The sequence below is a fragment of the Aulostomus chinensis genome, chromosome 9, assembly GCF_037954235.1.
Source record: "Aulostomus chinensis isolate RoL2024-O1b breed Wild chromosome 9, RoL_Achi_v1.0, whole genome shotgun sequence".
Classification (NCBI taxonomy): domain Eukaryota; kingdom Metazoa; phylum Chordata; class Actinopteri; order Syngnathiformes; family Aulostomidae; genus Aulostomus; species Aulostomus chinensis.
Window position 1 is genome coordinate 1,507,526 of NC_141328.1, and position 20,462 is coordinate 1,527,987.

General features: G+C 42.9%; 2 protein-coding genes across 3 annotated transcripts in view; one reads left to right on the plus strand and one right to left on the minus strand.

Moving 5' to 3' along the window:
- syt6a (synaptotagmin VIa) overlaps positions 1-5,892 on the plus strand; it is a 45,313-nt gene extending 39,421 nt beyond the window's left edge. For both annotated transcript variants that reach the window (XM_086212995.1, XM_086212994.1), the window contains exons 6-7: positions 532-682; positions 1,882-5,892. In XM_086212995.1, the coding sequence (XP_086069121.1) occupies positions 532-682; positions 1,882-1,953 (223 nt within the window). In that variant the 3' untranslated portion in view covers positions 1,954-5,892. The remainder of the gene's footprint in view (positions 1-531; positions 683-1,881) is intronic.
- Positions 5,216-19,983, minus strand: olfml3a (olfactomedin-like 3a). The gene is made up of 3 exons (XM_086212996.1): positions 19,535-19,983; positions 10,861-11,176; positions 5,216-7,633 (listed from the first exon to the last, which is right to left on the minus strand). Exons 1-3 carry the CDS (start codon positions 19,643-19,645, stop codon positions 6,855-6,857), a joined length of 1,206 nt encoding a protein of 401 aa, XP_086069122.1. The 5' UTR covers positions 19,646-19,983; the 3' UTR covers positions 5,216-6,854.
- Between the last annotated feature and the right edge of the window lie 479 nt (positions 19,984-20,462).

A 20,462-nucleotide genomic window follows, 5' to 3' on the forward strand; every position in this document is an offset into this window, starting at 1 on the left:
TCACCGCCGCCATTGGTTTGATTGTCTGACCTGGAATTAATCGCGTCATCACATTCAAGGATGCTGATTGGCTGACTGGAGTCCCACCAGGAATAACCGCTGTGGACAGGAATCTCCCCGATCCCGAATCACTGCCTGAAGATTCAAAAAATCCTATTTGAAGGCTTGAGCCTGGTTAAGGTTTGAGTTCGAGTTAGAGGCAGGGTTAGCGTTAGCATTAGCTTTAGCCACGTTTGCTGTGGTGAAGCTTTAGTGGTAAATATGCCACTTTAGCGTGTAGAACTAAAGGAGCATCCAGGATGTGAAACCGGCCCCTCCACAGATGGCGAGGTTAAACCAGGCTGGGGGGGGGGGGGGGGTCAGCATGACAATCGGCTGCAGCGTCTCCGTATCAATTAGCAGGACCTGCCTCGTCAGACCGGTGTCTCGTCTCATTACTCAGCCCCTCTGTTGCAATTATGAACATGGATGTGGGAGACGTCCTCCCAGGTTGAGTCAGATGTGTTTATACGCTGCCGCGTGCCCCTGCAGGGTTGGTCATAATGAGATCATCGGCGTGATGCGCGTTGGAGGCAGTGCTGAGGGACTCGGCAGGGACCACTGGAACGAGATGCTGGCTTATCCACGCAAGCCCATCGCTCACTGGCACCCCCTGCTGGAGTCCAAGAAGTCTGAGAAGGAGGTGGGTTGAGGTGTGTGTGTGTGTGTGTGTGTGTGTGTGTGTGTGTGTGTGTGTGTGTGTGTGTGTGTGTGTGTGTGTGGTCCGTCGGAAGGTTCCTGATGTGTCTGTCATCCAGAATCAGGTGGTTGAGTCGAGGGATGTTGGCTCCAGCATCGCAAAATCACTGCAGCTGAAAAGAGAGGATGACATTCATGTTGCTGATGACTGCGTAACGTTCCTCGTATCAAAGGCGTTTACGGGAGCGGTCATTGAAACTAAAAGGTGCTGGAAGCCACGTGAAGGATAATTCCTGTTAGCAAGATTTTCTAATTCAAGATTCATTTGATGAAGGTGGGTTGTGCTGCTCTGTGACAGCGGGGCTCCTTTTAAAGGTTCATTCAAAATACAGACATTTTCAAAGCACATTAAAAAGAAAAAGTGTCCACTTAACAATGAGAGGTTTAACAGCTTAAAGCGCCTCAAGCGTGGATGTGGTGGTGTGATGTCACTCCTGAGGCCGTTATTCAGCTGAAGCATCTTAATGCCTGACAGCATGAGGAGGCCGGGGAGCAATCACATAATTAGCTTGAAGCTAATCGCCACCAACCACAGGCAACAACAAAGTTGGCTGCTGCGATCCGTACGGCTGGATTAAGACGACCTGGATTAACCTGGATTATAGCAGACAGTGAGCTGGAGAGTCGGTGCGGAGCAAGATGTCTTTGGGCAGCTTAGCTGCTGTTAGCCGTCAGGCTCCGTTAGCTTCAAGCTAAATATATAAGTGGCTGGTACTTCCTGCATTCTGGAGCTACAGAAGTAATGCAGGAGGGAAAAACACCTCAGTGAGCTCAGCACACCTTGTACTTGAAGGAAAAGTACGCTTTAGGGAGGAAGTATTACTTTAAACTGTCACAAAAGGGAAAAAAATAATCCTCATGTTTCAAGTAAAGTGGTGAATTTACTGAGAACTTAAAGCTCAATTCGTTGGTGCATGAATATTTCTAAACTGTTAAAAATGATGTCATCAACATGGATCAGAACACATCACGTCCAAGGCTCCTCGACACAGGTAGACGAAAAACTGCAGCGTGTTTCCAGCCGAAGTATTTTAGTATAGTAGTGATTCCAAAAGGCAGCATATGCCCTATGAATCATTGCTTTGTGTGTGTGTGTGTGTGTGTGTGTGTGTGTGTGTGTGTGTGTGTGTGTGTCTCCTGCAGTGGAAGGCGAGGACAGCCAGCTTTGACAGCCAAGGCTCGTGCCCCTCACCCCGGCCTCCCGCCAGCCCCTGAGCAGAGCCACCTGTGACCCAGCAGCCCAGGAGGAGGTTCCCTCCCTCCTGCTGATCCACTTCCTGTCTGTCTGATGGAGGAGAAACACAACCCCACTGTCTCTCTCTCTCTCTCCCTCTCTCTCTCTGTACCTCCCTTCCTCAAGTCTAGTCCCAGAGCACCCCCAAGAACTGATCTAGGACCACTGTCAGTCCTTTAGTTGTGTGAAGCGCAGTCTTTTGGCTTTTATGGCGAGCTGATCTGGACGGTGGGTGTTTGGCTGAGCCGGCGCCGCCCATCGCTGGACATCAGCTCTGCAGACGTTTCTTTCCGATGTGTCGGGGTGAAGGCGAGAGCTTCTCTGTCCTCCCAGAAGGCACAGCGTGGCGCCGCAGAGGAAAACCCACCCTGTGTCAGCAGCGGAAGTTTGAGCCGGGGAAGCTGAGACCTCGGCGACAGGATTTGAAGCAGTTTTAAAACTGTAATCTTTCAGTGCTGCTTCGGCATCCAGAACTGTAGCATTTTGGAAATATTAGACGTGGAACCGCTCCAGCCAGCACCGTTGTTTGTGAAAATGCATTTCAGAGGTCAATGATTTGTTTCATCACCAACTTGAGCGTACATCTGAGTTCCTGATCACCCAAGGAGGCTGAAACCAGGTTTTTATTTAGCAGTTTTATATAATCAAGGAACATCAGGATGATCTCAGCAGGTTCTGCTGCATTGATGGGATCCCAGATCTAGAACCACCCTGGTAGTGGGGCCTGGATCCCTGCAGCAGAGAGAACCAGTGCCCTCAATCAGGTCTGTGAGGTCAGAAGACCTGACTGTTAACTGACCCGTTAATCGACCCGTGGCTGCGGTGAAAATATAAAACAGCTAAACTGAGGGAAGGAGTTCCATCTGGTGGCCTCCCTGGTCTCTCCGCAGGGCTCCGTCGTCATGTAGTGAGGATGAAACTGCCGGGGAAAAGCACAAGTTATTAAAATGGAAAGAATCCAGACAGGAAACAAACTCCAGTCTCAGTTTCTCTAAACAGAAACGAGAGTCCACTTGAGTTCCTCTGCTTGTTTGCTCCCGAGCCTCTCGGCTCTGCTCCTCTGGTTCTTGTCCCAGCAGGGTTAGGTGGATGTTCAGTTTCATGTCGGACGTCGGCTGGTCACTCGTGGACGTCTAGAGGAGATTCGAGAGCGAAGATCTAAAAACTGACATGAGAGAAGTGGAGCCCCGTTGGTCCTGGATCGGTTAAATCGTTTTTTTTCCCCTTTTAGAAACGTGCACCTCCATCAGTGACATCACCGCTAGTGGGTTGTGTGTGAAGACGTGTGTGTAGATGTGCGATCCAGCTGTTGGAACATGTGGTGGATGGATTGATGTGATGGGAGGAGGGCGGCTGCTTCCTCTGCTTCATCTCCCAACATCCCAGTCACATGAACCTGAACCCGAGTTTAAACCTGGATTACTTTTCTCTTGTTCACTTAAAAAGGAACGTTTAGCTTCTGATCAAAGGCCTGTTAGAGGTTCCAGGTCGTTCTGAGGGGAGAAGGAACCTGAATAGTTCGGTTGTTTCCACGTTCTCAACGAGCGCCATCACAGCTGACAAGTGAACTGATGGGAGGATGAGCATGAAAACATGAATCAGTCCCTGAAAGTGCAGAACATGAGGCAGGTGGCTGTTAGTGTGCAGCGTCCAGCCAGAGCAGCTGCAGAAGAAGAGGCTCCGCCATCCGGCGCTCGTCAGGCCTGGGGATCGGTTCGGTTACATCAGGGTCACAAGCTCCAGATCACCTGTCACAAAGATGTCAAACAAACCCAGTAAAAATCCATCCAAGTGAAATCAGGAAAAGAACGCAACCCAGATTAGAAGATCCTGTTTAATCCTGATCTGTTCAGGGGCTGATGTTTGGTCAGACAAACATACGAAGGGATTCACGCTGAAAAAAGATAAAAACCTTTGTGGAAATGAGACGCATCACATCTGCGCCGGGCGGCGGAGTCACGCCGGACCTCAGAAAACCCCCTTGAGCACCAGAGTGTGAGGATCTTGTTGCTTTATTTTGATCCCTTGACAGGATTTACATCAGTGAGGCCTCAGAATGGGTCGGTGAGCCACGCCGCCGCCCGTCCGACCATCTTACCTGCCTCTGGTCACCTGCCTCCACAGACCTGACCGTGTCTTGCTCCTACGGCAGACATTTTCTTGATTTCGCAGCCCTCCAGCAGCTTGGTTACTCCCTAAATGCTGGAAGTGCTGTGCTGCTGTGGTGTCACAGCAGGAGGAGCTGCGTCCGCGCCCGGTCAGGCTGACGCCATCTCGGAGGCGCGATCGCCAGCTTCATCCTCTCTCGTCCCTCAGCGTTTATTCTTTACGAAAGCAAAGGAAATAGTAAAATCCCACGATTCCTTGCGGGTTAACATTTAACGTGACGCGGACGCGGATCATCCAGGTGCGACTCGTTCTACAGAAACAGCTGCTGACAAACTTTAGTGTCTGTAAGAATGAAAAAACGCAGGAACCGTTTTCCTGTTTCTGTCTTTGCTTTGGAAAAACAGCAACAGTCCTCAGCACTTTTCATGATCCTGTTTTTCTTTTTAACTTCAAATATTCAGCTTCGTTCTTAGATGGAAAAAAACTGAAATTCTACGATTCTGCAGATTTTTTTAAGTTGTCAGCCGTCTTCCTCTTTCTGTTGGTTTCAGTTTCGACGCGTTCACACGAGTGACTCGGAACTTCCTGCAGGACACGCTTTTCCCTCTCCTTTTTTAAAAAACAAAATGGATTCCTTTCAATGTGATGTGATATTTTTCACACGGTGGTCCACACTTATATCGGCTGAATAAAAAGTACTCTGCTGCTATGGTGGTTTCCCGCAGCAGGCTCGGGTCAGCAGACCTGGCGCCGGTCCTCATGGGCGTGTGAGGAAAAGACCTTCGAGGGAGCAGCGAACCGACGAGTCGGCTGTGAAAAGCCATTTATTGCTGTTCAGTGTCAGAATGAGTCGATACGGTGACGGCGGTTTCGATCACAAACAACTCCTCCCACTGTCAGGAAGTTGTGTGGAGCGGCGACTGGCAGGCGTGGTCAGTGGTGTCAGCTCAGGATGCGTTGGGTGCCACACAGGAAACAGTCACAGGTGACAGTGGAGTCCAGCAACCAGCTGACACACAGGAAACTGGAGGACACTGACACTCGGGCCCAGGGATCGCTCCGACACTCAGGCGTTGTGACATCAGCAGGCTCAGTTTTAGACATTTCTGTCCGCCAAGCGAGCCGCGTGGCACCGGTGGGCGAGACAAAGACTCGACATCGGATTGGTGGCCGGTGTTTGTGGGAATGAGTCAGTGCTTTATCGTTCGTGCTTGACGTGATCCATCGCAGCATCGGCGCCTCTCCACACACACACACACACACACACACTGGTGAATCCCCTCTGATGTCGTTCTGCTCACATGATCTTATTTAAATGTAAATTTAAAAACAGTGGTTGCACAACGACACACTCTCTCTTCCTCTTTTTTGTGTTTCACGGCGTATTTCTCTGACTGTGTGGTGTGTTTAGATTCAACCTCTCAACTCGGTCGCCTCAGTTGGACTGTTTCCTTTTCGCTTTGCCTAACTATTGTCATGTTTCTTGGAAAGATCTCGTATCCCTGATGATAGCACTGAATTTACAATTTTTTATTGAGCATTTTGTATTTGTAATAATAGAAATGTTTGAGAAATTGGTCTGGTGATCGACATCAGCATTTAGGTCAGAAAAAAAGTCGATAGTTATGTTTTAGATTCTTGGTCATCGTCAAGGCTCCGAGTGACCCGGTGTGTAATCAACTGAAATAGCAACTCCAGTATTTCCACCACCATTCTTTTCTTTCTCCATGTCAGACGCAGGACCGGTTGTTTTTCCTCCCACCGGGTGTGATGTGTTATCAGCTCTGTGACATGGTTCATCTTTCTTTGATTAAAAGACTTATTCAAAATGAGTTCTGTGCTGTTCGTTTCGTGGCAAACACACCAGATAACCAGCCAGCGGCTTAACAAGCAAGAGAGGCCAGACAGGAAATGAGATTTGGTCTCCATCAAACGTCAAATTAAACAGGGAGAGGACATGAAGCCTGGACAGCCTCCGGTCACACGCTTCGTTCTGATGTCTGGGTATGTAGCAGGCCAGACCACATGAACAAAGAGGAGCTGATGCATTTTGTTCAAATCCGGCTGATCTCGATTATATCAAATATTAATTAAAAGTCTGCTGGCTCTTGAAGTAATACTTCACCCAGAAACTGTATCTTGCCTGTCAACTGCTCACTGAAGAGGTTTTGAGCTCATTAGGATGGTTTTTCCCCCTCCTGCATCATTTCTTCCTGACTCCAGAATGCAGAAAGAGCCAGCCATGTATCATTAGCTTAAAGCTAATAGAGGCTGACAGCTAACGACAGCTAAACTGTCCAGAAATGTCAGCACATCACGTCACATCACGTCTTCTTTACCCAGCGACACCGGTAGGGCAGAAAACCTGGATTAAAACAAAGGGCAGTTTGTAAAAGGACATTTTTTTAACAGTGCTGCTGTTGTCTGTAGTTGGTATTGATTAGCTTCAAGCTAAGTATTGATTTTAGGTTCTTCAGCTGCCAACAGTTGCGCTGGATCAGGAGAGCAGAGAAGTGTTAGGACCCAAAGCTGTTTGATTTCTAGCTGTAGAATAAAATGTCAGAAAACAGATGGATCACGACGGCCGATGACCTCGGGAGTTTGTACCCCGTTAGCTTCAAGCTAAATATACATAGCTGGCTCTTTCTGCATTCTGGAGTCATGAAGCAGAACAAAAAAAATCTGTGAGCTCAAGACTCTTATGAGTGAGAACTGGAAGGGCCAAAACACTTCTTGAAGTATCACTCCAAAGGCACATGTACAAATGCTGCTGTCAAACCAGGAGCTTCCTCTTTGTGGTCAGTCTGTAAATGATTTGGTAGCCGTCATCCCAGGCGTAGAGCTGCTTCTCCTGGGGGTTGTATTTCAGACTGGCATGGGCACCGTACCTCCTGGGGAAGTACAGGAGCGGCGCCTCCTCGCTGATCACCATGTCGTTGACGTCAAATATGCACTGGACCCTGGAGCGACTGGCCAGGTGGGTGTTGTAAACAACATAGACAGTCCCGCAGACCACAAAAGCCGCCTCTGCGTTCTCCCGGGGGCACTGCGTGTCCCAGATTTGTTCTATATCGAGTGTGGCAGGGTCCATCTTTGCAAGGTTGATGTTTGGTTCACTGTTGGCGTAGAGAAGCCAGAGGCCTTCGTCATCTGCTGCCAGGTCCGCGAGTGTCTCTGGGTTGAGGCTGTACACAGGAGCCTGGTTTCCCACTGGGAACATGGTAATATCTGACACAGAGCCCCTCAGCAGGTTGTACTTGACCACCTGCATGTCTGTCTCAGCTTCTTGCATTATGTAGTACAAATATCCATTGTACACAGCACTGCCAGCACCCGTCCAGTCAAATGGCAGCCTGATGTGACGGCCGGCTGTGACTTGTGTGGAGCGGGCGAAGTCCTTCACCGAGTCAAACTGGTGGACGGTGTCTCCTGAGGTCCCATTAAACAGATAGACCTTAGATGACCTGGGGTCTCTGATCCACGTCCCCTTAGAACTGCCCACTCGCTTCAAGATCTTCACCGACCTGATTCTGGACACGATCTCCACACAGTCTGCAGGGACACAAAGAGCAATAATAACACTGATGGAGGAAAAGGCTCAGGACGACTTTTGGACTTGAGTTTTGAGCTAGCATCCTTAATCTGCGTTAGAGTTAGCTTAGCTAGCTTCCTTAACCTGCGTTAGAGTTAGCTTAGCTAGCTTCCTTAACCTGCGTTAGAGTTAGCTTAGCTAGCTTCCTGAACCCACGTTAGTGTTAGTTCAGCTAGCCTCCTAAACCTGCGTTAGTGTTAGTTCAGCTAGCCTCCTAAACCTGCGTTAGTGTTAGCTCAGCTAGCTTCCTAAACCTGTGTTAGAGTTAGCTTAGCTAGCTTCCTAAACCTGTTAAATGTTAGCTTTGCTAGCTTGCTATGCAGGGACAGATGATGCAGTTCTGACTCCAGGAGTGCTTATGTACTGTATGCAGTTGCAGTAAACCCACTTAAAATAGACAACTGACTATTTCCATAGTTGAGTTCAGGATTTTCATTTAAACAATGAGGTTGAAACAAAATGTTGTGAGTATGGAACCTGGTCTGTTAGCAGGGTAACAGTAGGTCAGGTTCTCTCCGTCCAGGAGGATCCAGGTCAAAGCTTTCATCTTGGTAGTGGTGCTGCTTCTGCTCGTCTTATGTGGGTTCAAGACTGGAAACACTGGAAGCTGCAAATTATTACTCTCACCGGTGTTTGTGTTCCCTCAGAGCCGGTAGACCCTCCAGTCCACCGCAGGGTTCTTTGACCCGCCAGACAATGCTGAGTTCACTTGTTCCCGGTGCAGACAAAAGCCGTTAGCGGATGTTTGGTGTTTTATTTTTTTTTGTCCAGTGGGAAAAAGGGCGACAATGCTTGAGAGTGAAAGGATGAAATTCTGTATATCACAAATACAGGTGGAACCAAGTGATACGGCCTCCATCGGATGAATAATACTCTGTTTTGAAGTATTCTTGTGCAAAGTGGCTGGTGCAGCATGTTCCTGGCATTTACCATCGGGACTGAGAGTTTTTATCTGTGTGAGAGAGGCGATAATTCAATTTAATTCAAAGGTCAATTTGGGGAGATCCTCTTAAAACATTGTTTACTTACATAGACACACGCAGTGATACAGAGCTGTTTGGGAACTGGACGAGGGCCCTCGAAGGCAAACTCAAACCAGTCAGGAGGAAACTGGACACACAGATTTATGATAAGAGGAAACATGAGTGCAGCTGAGCGACACACACGAGATGCTTTCTATCCCAGAAGAATAAAAGCGTGCTTCTCTAAAACTCAGGAACAAAGGAGGCTCCGCTGATGTGTCCAGGAGGGAGATTAGCATCATGCCCCCTAATAGGAAGTGGGTCCCCTACAATGCAGTCCAGTTTGTTTTGGGTCACTTCACGAACATTCACAATAGACGTCTGTGTGGAGCTGAGAGTAACGTTACTGACCTGAGGCCAGCTTCCTGTCCCTCCTCCCCGCAGAACCACAATCAGCCAGTTCCGGGTCCAACCGTGGAATCTGTGACGGTTCATTGTTCCGACATCGCTCCAGAATTCACATGGAACCGGTTGATTTTGTTTGTGAAAATAATTAAAAGAAATGAACTGTGTTTCCTATGCGAGAGGAATCTAACTGCTGCCGAAGGAACTGAAACGTCATCCTGGTGGATTCGCTTCTCAGCTTTCGGAAGCAATTAGAGCAGATAGACTTCCAGACTAAATGAAATCTTTGAGCGCAACTCATTTGTTTCATGAAATTCAAGACACAGTTGTCGAGACCAGGCACGCTTGTAGCTTTTATTGTTTGCAGCACCCTGAATTCCCCCGGTCAGACACTGGAGTAATGACACCCAGGTTGGTCGGTGTGACGGTAAACACCATGTGACCATTGGCCGAGATCCAGCATCATGCTGCTGTTCATCTATTCTGCAGACAAGCTGGGAAATCTAAGCAAGCCCTCTAGGTTTCTCCAGGGTTGCCGCACTGATCAGGAGTCTGGCATGAGTTTCCTCGGGGGGGCTATGGCACATCTTGGCTCACATCGGGTCCAAAATTTGGCTAAACACTGATGAGAAGTTTGGCAGGAATCTGGTCGCACATTCCATCCTCCGTCCATGGAAGTCTGATCCATAGGGGATGCCACAGTTTGATTTTCCACAGCTGCGACCCTCAGAGAAGCTAACGGTTCAGCTATACCAGCCAAACAGTCCCAATGTGAACCACCTTCCCAGTGCGTGGATCACTGGGTCACTCAGGGCTGGTGGAGTCCACCAGACCTTCACAGTGACAACGTGGATCAAGTTTATACGAACGTTTGGTCGTTTTTTTGTGGTTTTTGATGTGTTAGAGTTCAGGTGGGTGTGTTTTTCCTGTAATCTGTCATTGCTTTAGTGACAAAACTGTTGAAAAAAGTGTTGGAACGGGCATTGGTTTGGCTACAGATCTCAGTCAATTGTATATTATTAAAGGAACAGAGTTCATTGGCGATGCAGTAATTTATGAATGATGCTTCGACCTAGTTCTGATCATCACTCATTCTCTTCTTAGTTTTCAGTCACAATTGTTTTAGTTCAATCCCCAAAATCTTTCTGGCCGTCATCCTGGCAGAAACCTCCGGGCTAAATTCTCCCTCGTGTGGTGAATTGAGTCACGATGTCACCAGCACCGTTGATGCCGTCGACAGGCAGCAGAGCCCCACCGTTAGCTTGAATAATAGCATTTATGTCTTTGGTTTGAGCTCCGTTAGAAACCACCGTCTGAGACAATGTAGGTGTGTAACAACACAACCGAGCACATTTGTAACACTCGATCCCGTCAGTTCTAGACAGCTTGATGCAGGAACCTAGCATATTATAACATAAAATCTAATCTGGCACCTCCTCATGCATTCGGCCTGGGGGTGTTTCTCCTCTCCCAGTGCAGCTGTGGATTCCCAGCATTGTTTATAGGAGCGCTGAGGGATCAGAGGTTATGAAGAGAGACTTTGTGCTCCAGCAGCATTCGTGGGACTCATTCTGAAATAAATGAGATGCATCAGCCACATTTCTGCTGGAAAACTTGACTGTCCACCGAGTCAAAGCAAAGTGTTTCCCGTTTTCCAGGAGTTTCCAGCTCTGCAACAGAGGGGCTTTAGTGTTATTATGCTGAAATGACATCTATGCGTCCTGTTTTTGCTATAGCTGGTGACGCTGCCAGAGCCGTCAGGAGGAAAATTACCTTCATCCTGCAGATTAGTTTAAAGTGTTTATGTACTTCCAGCTCACCAGAGACACTCGCAGCCAGCTCCTCCCAGCCCTCCTCCTCCTCCTCCTCCTCTCCTCTGCTCTCCTCCAGGCCCCAGGCTCCCTGCTCCACCACCTTATCCGCCTTATTCGCACAGGCCCGGGGGGACATCTGGGTCTCCACGTAGTCCATGTCCCGCTCCACCCTGTCCACTCGGACTGCAGCTCCTTCCAGGTCTTTGAAGAGTGAGCTGTGCTCCTGCCGCAGCCCCTTCATGGTCTCTGCGGCCAGCTTCTGGAAATCCTGCAGCTCTGTGTGGTAGCGATTGGATTCTTCATGCCACAAATGCATGTGGTCCTGGAAGATAGGAGCAGGACAAGCGTTGCAGCTCAGACTCAGACTCAGACCCCCCACCCAGAGAGACTCGCTTTGCTCCCCTCAGCAGCTTCATGAACACTGATGCCACAGTTGTACCTCAACAACTATCAAATATCTGTCTGAGACGCTGTTCACACATAGATACACGTAGACGCCACATTCAGCTTGGCGGATGTGTGTCTGCTGCTGCCATCTTGCTCAGGTCCTCTGACCTGCTAAGATCCTTCAGACAGGTGGAATTTGTCTGACTTGAGCTGCCCTCAGGTGTTTGATTAAAGAAATGATAAAACTGAGCAACAGCTGCTCACATTTAACAGGTGACATGTTGCTTGTACTTTGATTGTTTCAAGCAAGTTGATTTTTTTTTTCTACTTTACATAAGCTAGCATGTAACAAGCTAACATGGAGCAATGCAACTGAACTGATGGTAACTGAAGCTAATGCCAGCTTATATCAGGTAAAGGAGTTTCATTCCACTAATAATATACCCAGTAATAATATACCCAGTCATGATATGTCCTGTAATAATATACCCAGAAATAATATGTCCTGTAGTAATATACCCTGTAATAACATACCCAGTAATAATATATCCTGTAATAATATACCCAGTAATAATATGTCCTGTAGTAATATACCCTGTAATAACATACCCAGTAATAATACATCCTGTAATAATATACCCAGTAATAATATACCCTGTAATAATATGTCCTGTAATAATATACCCAGTAATAATATGTCCTGTAATAATATACCCAGTAATAATATATGTCCTGTAATAATATACCCAGTAATAATATACCCAGTAATAATATGTCCTGTAGTAATATACCCTGTAATAATATACCCAGTAATAATATACCCAGTAATAATATACCCAGTAATAATATACCCTGTAGTAATATACCCTGTAAAAATATACCCAGTAATAATATGTCCTGTAATAATATACCCAGTAATAATATACCCAATAATAATATACCCAGTAATAATATACCCAATAATAATATACCCAGTAATAATATATCCTGTAATAATATACCCTGTAATAATATACCCAGTAATAATATGTCCTGTAATAATATACCCAGTAATAATATACCCAGTAATAATATACCCTGTAGTAATATATCCTGTAATAATATACCCAGTAATAATATGTCCTGTAGTAATATACCCTGTAATAATATACCCAGTAATAATATACCCAGTAATATGTCCTGTAATAATATACCCAGTAATAATATACACAGTAATAATATGTCCTGTAGTAATATACCCTGTAATAATATACCCAGTAATAATATACCCAGTAATAATATACCCTGTAATAATATGTCCTGTAGTAATATACCCTGTAATAATATACCCTGTAATAATATGTCCTGTAGTAATATACCCAGTAATAATATGTCCAGTAATAATATACCCAGTAATAATATGTCCAGTAATAATATACCCAGTAATAATATACCCTGTAATAATATACCCAGTAATAATATATCCTGTAATAATATACCCAGTAATAATATATCCTGTAATAATATACCCAGTAATAATATATCCTGTAATAATATACCCAGTAATAATATACCCAGTAATAATATGTCCTGTAGTAATATACCCTGTAATAATATACCCAGTAATAATATACCCTGTAATAATATACCCAGTAATAATATACCCAGTAATAATATATCCTGTAAAATATACCCAGTAATAATATACCCAGTAATAACATGTCCTGTAATAATATACCCAGTAATAATATACCCAGTAATTATATATCCTGTAGTAATATATCTTGTAATAATATACCCAGTAATAATATGTCCTGTAGTAATATACCCTGTAATAATATACCCAGTAATATGTCCTGTAATAATATACCCAGTAATAATATACCCTGTAATAATATACCCAGTAATAATATGTCCTGTAATAATATACCCAGTAATAATATACCCTGTAATAATAAACCCAGTAATAATATGTCCTGTAATAATATACCCAGTCATAATATACCCAGTAATAATATACCCTGTAATAATATACCCAGTAATAATATGTCCTGTAGTAATGTACCCTGTAATAATATACCCAGTAATAATATACCCTGTAATAATATACCCAGTAATAATATACCCAGTAATAATATATCCTGTAAAATATACCCAGTAATAATATACCCAGTAATAACATGTCCTGTAATAATATACCCAGTAATAATATACCCAGTAATTATATATCCTGTAGTAATATATCTTGTAATAATATACCCAGTAATAATATGTCCTGTAGTAATATACCCTGTAATAATATACCCAGTAATATGTCCTGTAATAATATACCCAGTAATAATATACCCTGTAATAATATACCCAGTAATAATATGTCCTGTAATAATATACCCAGTAATAATATACCCTGTAATAATAAACCCAGTAATAATATGTCCTGTAATAATATACCCAGTCATAATATACCCAGTAATAATATACCCTGTAATAATATGTCCTGTAGTAATATACCCTGTAATAATATACCCAGTAATAATATACCCTGTAATAATATGTCCTGTAGTAATATACCCTGTAATAATATACCCAGCAATAATATACCCTGTAATAATATACCCTGTAATAATATGTCCTGTAGTAATATACCCTGTAATAACATACCCAGTAATAATACATCCTGTAATAATATACCCAGTAATAATATACCCTGTAATAATATGTCCTGTAATAATATACCCAGTAATAATATGTCCTGTAATAATATACCCAGTAATAATATATGTCCTGTAATAATATACCCAGTAATAATATACCCAGTAATAATATGTCCTGTAGTAATATACCCTGTAATAATATACCCAGTAATAATATACCCAGTAATAATATACCCAGTAATAATATACCCTGTAGTAATATACCCTGTAAAAATATACCCAGTAATAATATGTCCTGTAATAATATACCCAGTAATAATATACCCAATAATAATATACCCAGTAATAATATACCCAATAATAATATACCCAGTAATAATATATCCTGTAATAATATACCCTGTAATAATATACCCAGTAATAATATGTCCTGTAATAATATACCCAGTAATAATATACCCAGTAATAATATACCCTGTAGTAATATATCCTGTAATAATATACCCAGTAATAATATGTCCTGTAGTAATATACCCTGTAATAATATACCCAGTAATAATATACCCAGTAATATGTCCTGTAATAATATACCCAGTAATAATATACACAGTAATAATATGTCCTGTAGTAATATACCCTGTAATAATATACCCAGTAATAATATACCCAGTAATAATATACCCTGTAATAATATGTCCTGTAGTAATATACCCTGTAATAATATACCCTGTAATAATATGTCCTGTAGTAATATACCCAGTAATAATATGTCCAGTAATAATATACCCAGTAATAATATGTCCAGTAATAATATACCCAGTAATAATATACCCTGTAATAATATACCCAGTAATAATATATCCTGTAATAATATACCCAGTAATAATATATCCTGTAATAATATACCCAGTAATAATATATCCTGTAATAATATACCCAGTAATAATATACCCAGTAATAATATGTCCTGTAGTAATATACCCTGTAATAATATACCCAGTAATAATATACCCTGTAATAATATACCCAGTAATAATATACCCAGTAATAATATATCCTGTAAAATATACCCAGTAATAATATACCCAGTAATAACATGTCCTGTAATAATATACCCAGTAATAATATACCCAGTAATTATATATCCTGTAGTAATATATCTTGTAATAATATACCCAGTAATAATATGTCCTGTAGTAATATACCCTGTAATAATATACCCAGTAATATGTCCTGTAATAATATACCCAGTAATAATATACCCTGTAATAATATACCCAGTAATAATATGTCCTGTAATAATATACCCAGTAATAATATACCCTGTAATAATAAACCCAGTAATAATATGTCCTGTAATAATATACCCAGTCATAATATACCCAGTAATAATATACCCTGTAATAATATACCCAGTAATAATATGTCCTGTAGTAATGTACCCTGTAATAATATACCCAGTAATAATATACCCTGTAATAATATACCCAGTAATAATATACCCAGTAATAATATATCCTGTAAAATATACCCAGTAATAATATACCCAGTAATAACATGTCCTGTAATAATATACCCAGTAATAATATACCCAGTAATTATATATCCTGTAGTAATATATCTTGTAATAATATACCCAGTAATAATATGTCCTGTAGTAATATACCCTGTAATAATATACCCAGTAATATGTCCTGTAATAATATACCCAGTAATAATATACCCTGTAATAATATACCCAGTAATAATATGTCCTGTAATAATATACCCAGTAATAATATACCCTGTAATAATAAACCCAGTAATAATATGTCCTGTAATAATATACCCAGTCATAATATACCCAGTAATAATATACCCTGTAATAATATGTCCTGTAGTAATATACCCTGTAATAATATACCCAGTAATAATATACCCTGTAATAATATGTCCTGTAGTAATATACCCTGTAATAATATACCCAGTAATAATATACCCTGTAATAATATACCCTGTAATAATATGTCCTGTAGTAATATACCCAGTAAAAATAAACCCAGTAATAATATACCCAGTAATAATATGTCCTGTAGTAATATACCCTGTAATAATATACCCAGTAATAATATACCCAGTAATAATATACCCAGTAATAGTATGTCCTGTAGTAATATACCCAGTAATAATATACCCAGTAATAATATGTCCTGTAGTAATATACCCAGTAATAATATACCCAGTAATAATATGTCCTGTAGTAATATACCCAGTAATAATATACCCAGTAATAATATACCCAGTAATAATATGTCCTGTAGTAATATACCCAGTAATAATATACCCAGTAATAATATGTCCTGTAGTAATATACCCAGTAATAATATACCCAGTAATAATATGTCCTGTAGTAATATACCCAGTAATAATATACCCAGTAATAATATACCCAGTAATAATATACCCAGTAACAATATGTCCTGTAGTAATATACCCAGTAATAATATACCCAGTAATAATATGTCCTGTAATAATATATCCTGTAATAATATACCCAGTAATAATATACCCTGTAATAATATGTCCTGTAGTAATATACCCTGTAATAATATACCCAGTAATAATATACCCTGTAATAATATACCCTGTAATAATATGTCCTGTAGTAATATACCCAGTAATAATAAACCCAGTAATAATATACCCAGTAATAATATGTCCTGTAGTAATATACCCTGTAATAATATACCCAGTAATAATATACCCAGTAATAATATGTCCTGTAGTAATATACCCAGTAATAATATACCCAGTAATAATATACCCAGTAATAATATGTCCTGTAGTAATATACCCAGTAATAATATACCCAGTAATAATATACCCAGTAATAATATGTCCTGGAGTAATATACCCAGTAATAATATACCCAGTAATAATATGTCCTGTAGTAATATACCCAGTAATAATATACCCAGTAATAATATACCCAGTAATAATATGTCCTGTAGTAATATACCCAGTAATAATATACCCAGTAATAATATGTCCTGTAGTAATATACCCAGTAATAATATACCCAGTAATAATATGTCCTGTAGTAATATACCCAGTAATAATATCCATCAGTGGCCAGTACGCCAGTTTCCTCTGCAACTTTCTGAAGCTGGTTTGGTTGTGAGTCTTTAGCCTGAACGCTCCTGGGACGGTAAGCCCCGCCCTAAGTCAACACACCTATGTCTGTTGTCGCTCCTCAACTGGTGACTTCAGTCTGCATGCTCGCTGCTAACAAGTGTTAGCCTTTCAGATGTTTGGCTTTTGCTCTTCTTCATTTCTCTCTCTTCCCCCTCCCTCCCTCTCTATATCTCTCTCCCTCCCTCTTCTCCTCTTTCTCTCTCTCTCCCTTTCCCCTCCCTCCCTCTCTATACCCCCCCCCCTCGCTCGTGCTCATGTTGTTAACCTGATGCTGATGTGGGTTGAGTATCTGAGTCGCTGTCTCGTCGATCAGACTCTTACATGTACATCAGTGCATTAATACTTAATTCCAAATATACAATATTCACCTGGGACTCTGCTTCCTAGTAAATCCGAGTCCATACTCCCCTTCCTTCTGCTCCTATTTTTATTTTCCATTACATCTATATTTAATGTTGACTCATTTGTTGTTTGTCTATTTTTGCTGTCCGCTCTGCTGGAACCTGTAAATTCTTGCACAGCTAAAAGAGGATATCTCCTCTCATCAGTGATACCGAAGTTGTTCTAAACACTCTGAAAGTGTCGGTCTGCATGACAAGTATTACTGATACCATGTACCGCTACTTAATTAGGTCTTTACTCTCCACAGGCTACGTTAGCACTTAGCTGACAGACGTTGTTTTAAAAGAGATACTTCACCTAAAAAGTGTATTTTCTCTTTCAAGTACTCGTTAATAAGGGTCTTAATCTAGCAATGACCTGTTTTTCCTTCCTGCACCGTGACTCCAGAATGCAGGAAGAACCAGCCACGTATATTTAGCTTGAAGCTAACAGAGACTGATGGCTAACGACAGCTAAACTGACTAAAAACCTCTCACTCTCCCGGGTTGGTGCCAGTTCACCACAACGCAGAGCTAGGAGGGTGGATTTAATCTCCAGTGAAAGTGGTTTTGGATTACTGTCCATCCGGCTGGATTAAGAAGGTAACACCTGGGGCTGTAATCTCCCTGTCCACTGGTCGATTTATTAGTCCGTACGTTCTGGCTCGACCAAAATTCTGATTGGTCGATTTTTTGCCATGTTAATTTCCTCAGGAGGAAAGTACCAAGTGCTAATGGGGTGTTTTCAAAGCACCCCTGTTTCACAGATAACAATCTATCTTTGAACACCCCCTTGTTTTGCTATTTTGGACTCGCCCGACCCGCTAGAGACAGACAGACTGAAGAGGACTAGAAGGCCAACGTCTGGTGGTTTGATGAATGTATACTTAATTTTGATGGTTTCATTCCAAGTCAGTCCTCGTCCACCACGGCAAAGACGTCTGCAGCGTGGCAGCATTTCATGTCGATTTTCAGTCCAAATTTGAGGGCTTCAGTCGACCAAGAATTTCTTTGGTTGATTGCAACCTTAGTAACAGCAGACGGCCTGGAGAGTTTGTAAACCGACATTTATTAGCTGTTGTTAGCCATCAGGCTTCATTAGCTTCAAGCTAAATATACGTGGCTGGCTCTTCCTGCATTCTGGAGTCACAATGCAGGAGGGAAAAACAGGTCTGTTAAAACACTGCAGTGAGGACTTGGAAGTGAAAATAAAGTTTTCCGGTGAAGAATCAGTTTGGAAGATTTTCTTGTCAGCTACGAGGACGAATGTCTGCTGGTTTGCCGTCCGTATTGCAGCGGAAGCCTTCATCAGCACAGGAACGCTTCCTGGTGGTGACTGGCGCTGTCAGACTGACAGGCGGGTAACAACTGCTCCTGTGGGCCTGTGGTCGAATGGAAATGGAAGTTCAATGAGAACTTGCAGATGAATTTGAGTGTTCGTCTCAACGCGTGCAGGGACGGAGCCTGCAGGGAGCGCAGGCTTCAGCTGTAAATAGACGATTCATTTCATGCTGATAACCATTTTAAGATTGTCGTTGCTGCGGCGCAGATGAAAACGAAAATTGAGTCTCTGGAAATGTGTTCCCCAAAATACATTAAAAGAATGATTTGGCTGGAATGATTCCCCGAGGAGAGCCGACATGTCATCCTCGCCCATTTCATATCAAAATCACCTTAAGCCAACAAGCGTCCTCCCTCCCTGTGCTCGCCCTCCTGCGGGATTCGCTCTCAAACAACCCCCCGCTTAAAAAAAACAATGCTGAACCCTGGTAATTTCCTCCCTCCGGCACTTTGTCGTAATGCAGATTCATTTGGGATGTTGGTTGCCATAGAAGCAGAGGTTGAGCTTGTACTCATTACTGGCGTGTCCTCATCTTAAATGCTGAGGAAATCGTAATGTTGTCGGACAGAAACTGCATGTTGCATGCGTCAGCTGATCTCCCCCACAGGCCTCCGCAGCTGATGAGCTGGGCAGAGATTGCATAAATTGGTTTGCTTGAGTTAAGACATTAAACTCAAAGAGGAGGGGAGAGGCGATCGGACGTTTACAGAAACTACAGTGAAGGATCGGTCTCTGCTCATTTGATTTAGATGGATTTGTTTTACCTCAATGGCCAACAATCTGTTCTCCAAATATTCCATCAGGCTCTGGTAGTAGTACTGGGCTGCGGCGAGCGTCCAGGCCGTGGAGACGAGGAGGACTAACACCGGCTTCATTGTGATCCCTCCTGGACGGGTTCCACTTCTGTCCAGAGAGCTTCGCAGCGTAACGATCGCGGCAGAGGTGAGAGGGATGAAGAGAGGGACTTCAGGAGGCCACGCCGAGACTTTCCAATTCTTTGACTGCTCCCACTTTGCTGGAATGTTTTCACAAACTCTCAGGGAGGAGCCTTGAGCCTCTTACTGCTCTCTGTCCTCCAGACCTGAATGAGCCCCACTCACTCTCTGCATGTGTGTTTGTTGCACCAGTGCGTGTTGTACACACACACACAGAGCGAAGCCAGACACTCACGTGGTTCCGTCCAGGATTGACACAAACCTCAGTCGAGAGTTCATCAGCGCAGGAACTCTCAGTGGGTGGCGAACACCGCGCCCCCGCACCCTCGTGGACATGGAAGTGTGTGGCTGTCCCGTAAGGGAGGTGGAACCTGGTGATAGGCAGGGAGGAGCAGATTACTGTGGTGCAAATATCACGTGCAGATGAAGGTGGCGCTAGAGAACAAGCTGGCCAATAGAGAGGGAATCTTCTCCCTTCACTCCTGAAACGTCTCGCTCACGTCCTGGAGAAGCAGCCGCGGCGGCGTCTTCATTTCCTGATACATTAATGTTGAAGTCAGGCGTGTTGTTGCTGAAACGTGTCACACAGGTGGGCTGGAACCAGACCCTGATGTGCAGTAGATCTGTGTAACAGTACTTCATGTCTCAGGTATAGTACATGAAGTTACTACACTCACAGAAGCGACTTAACAACACAGATGATGATGTATTTCCCATCATCGGCGTCCCAGCTCATCGCTGGTCTGAGAATGAAAGT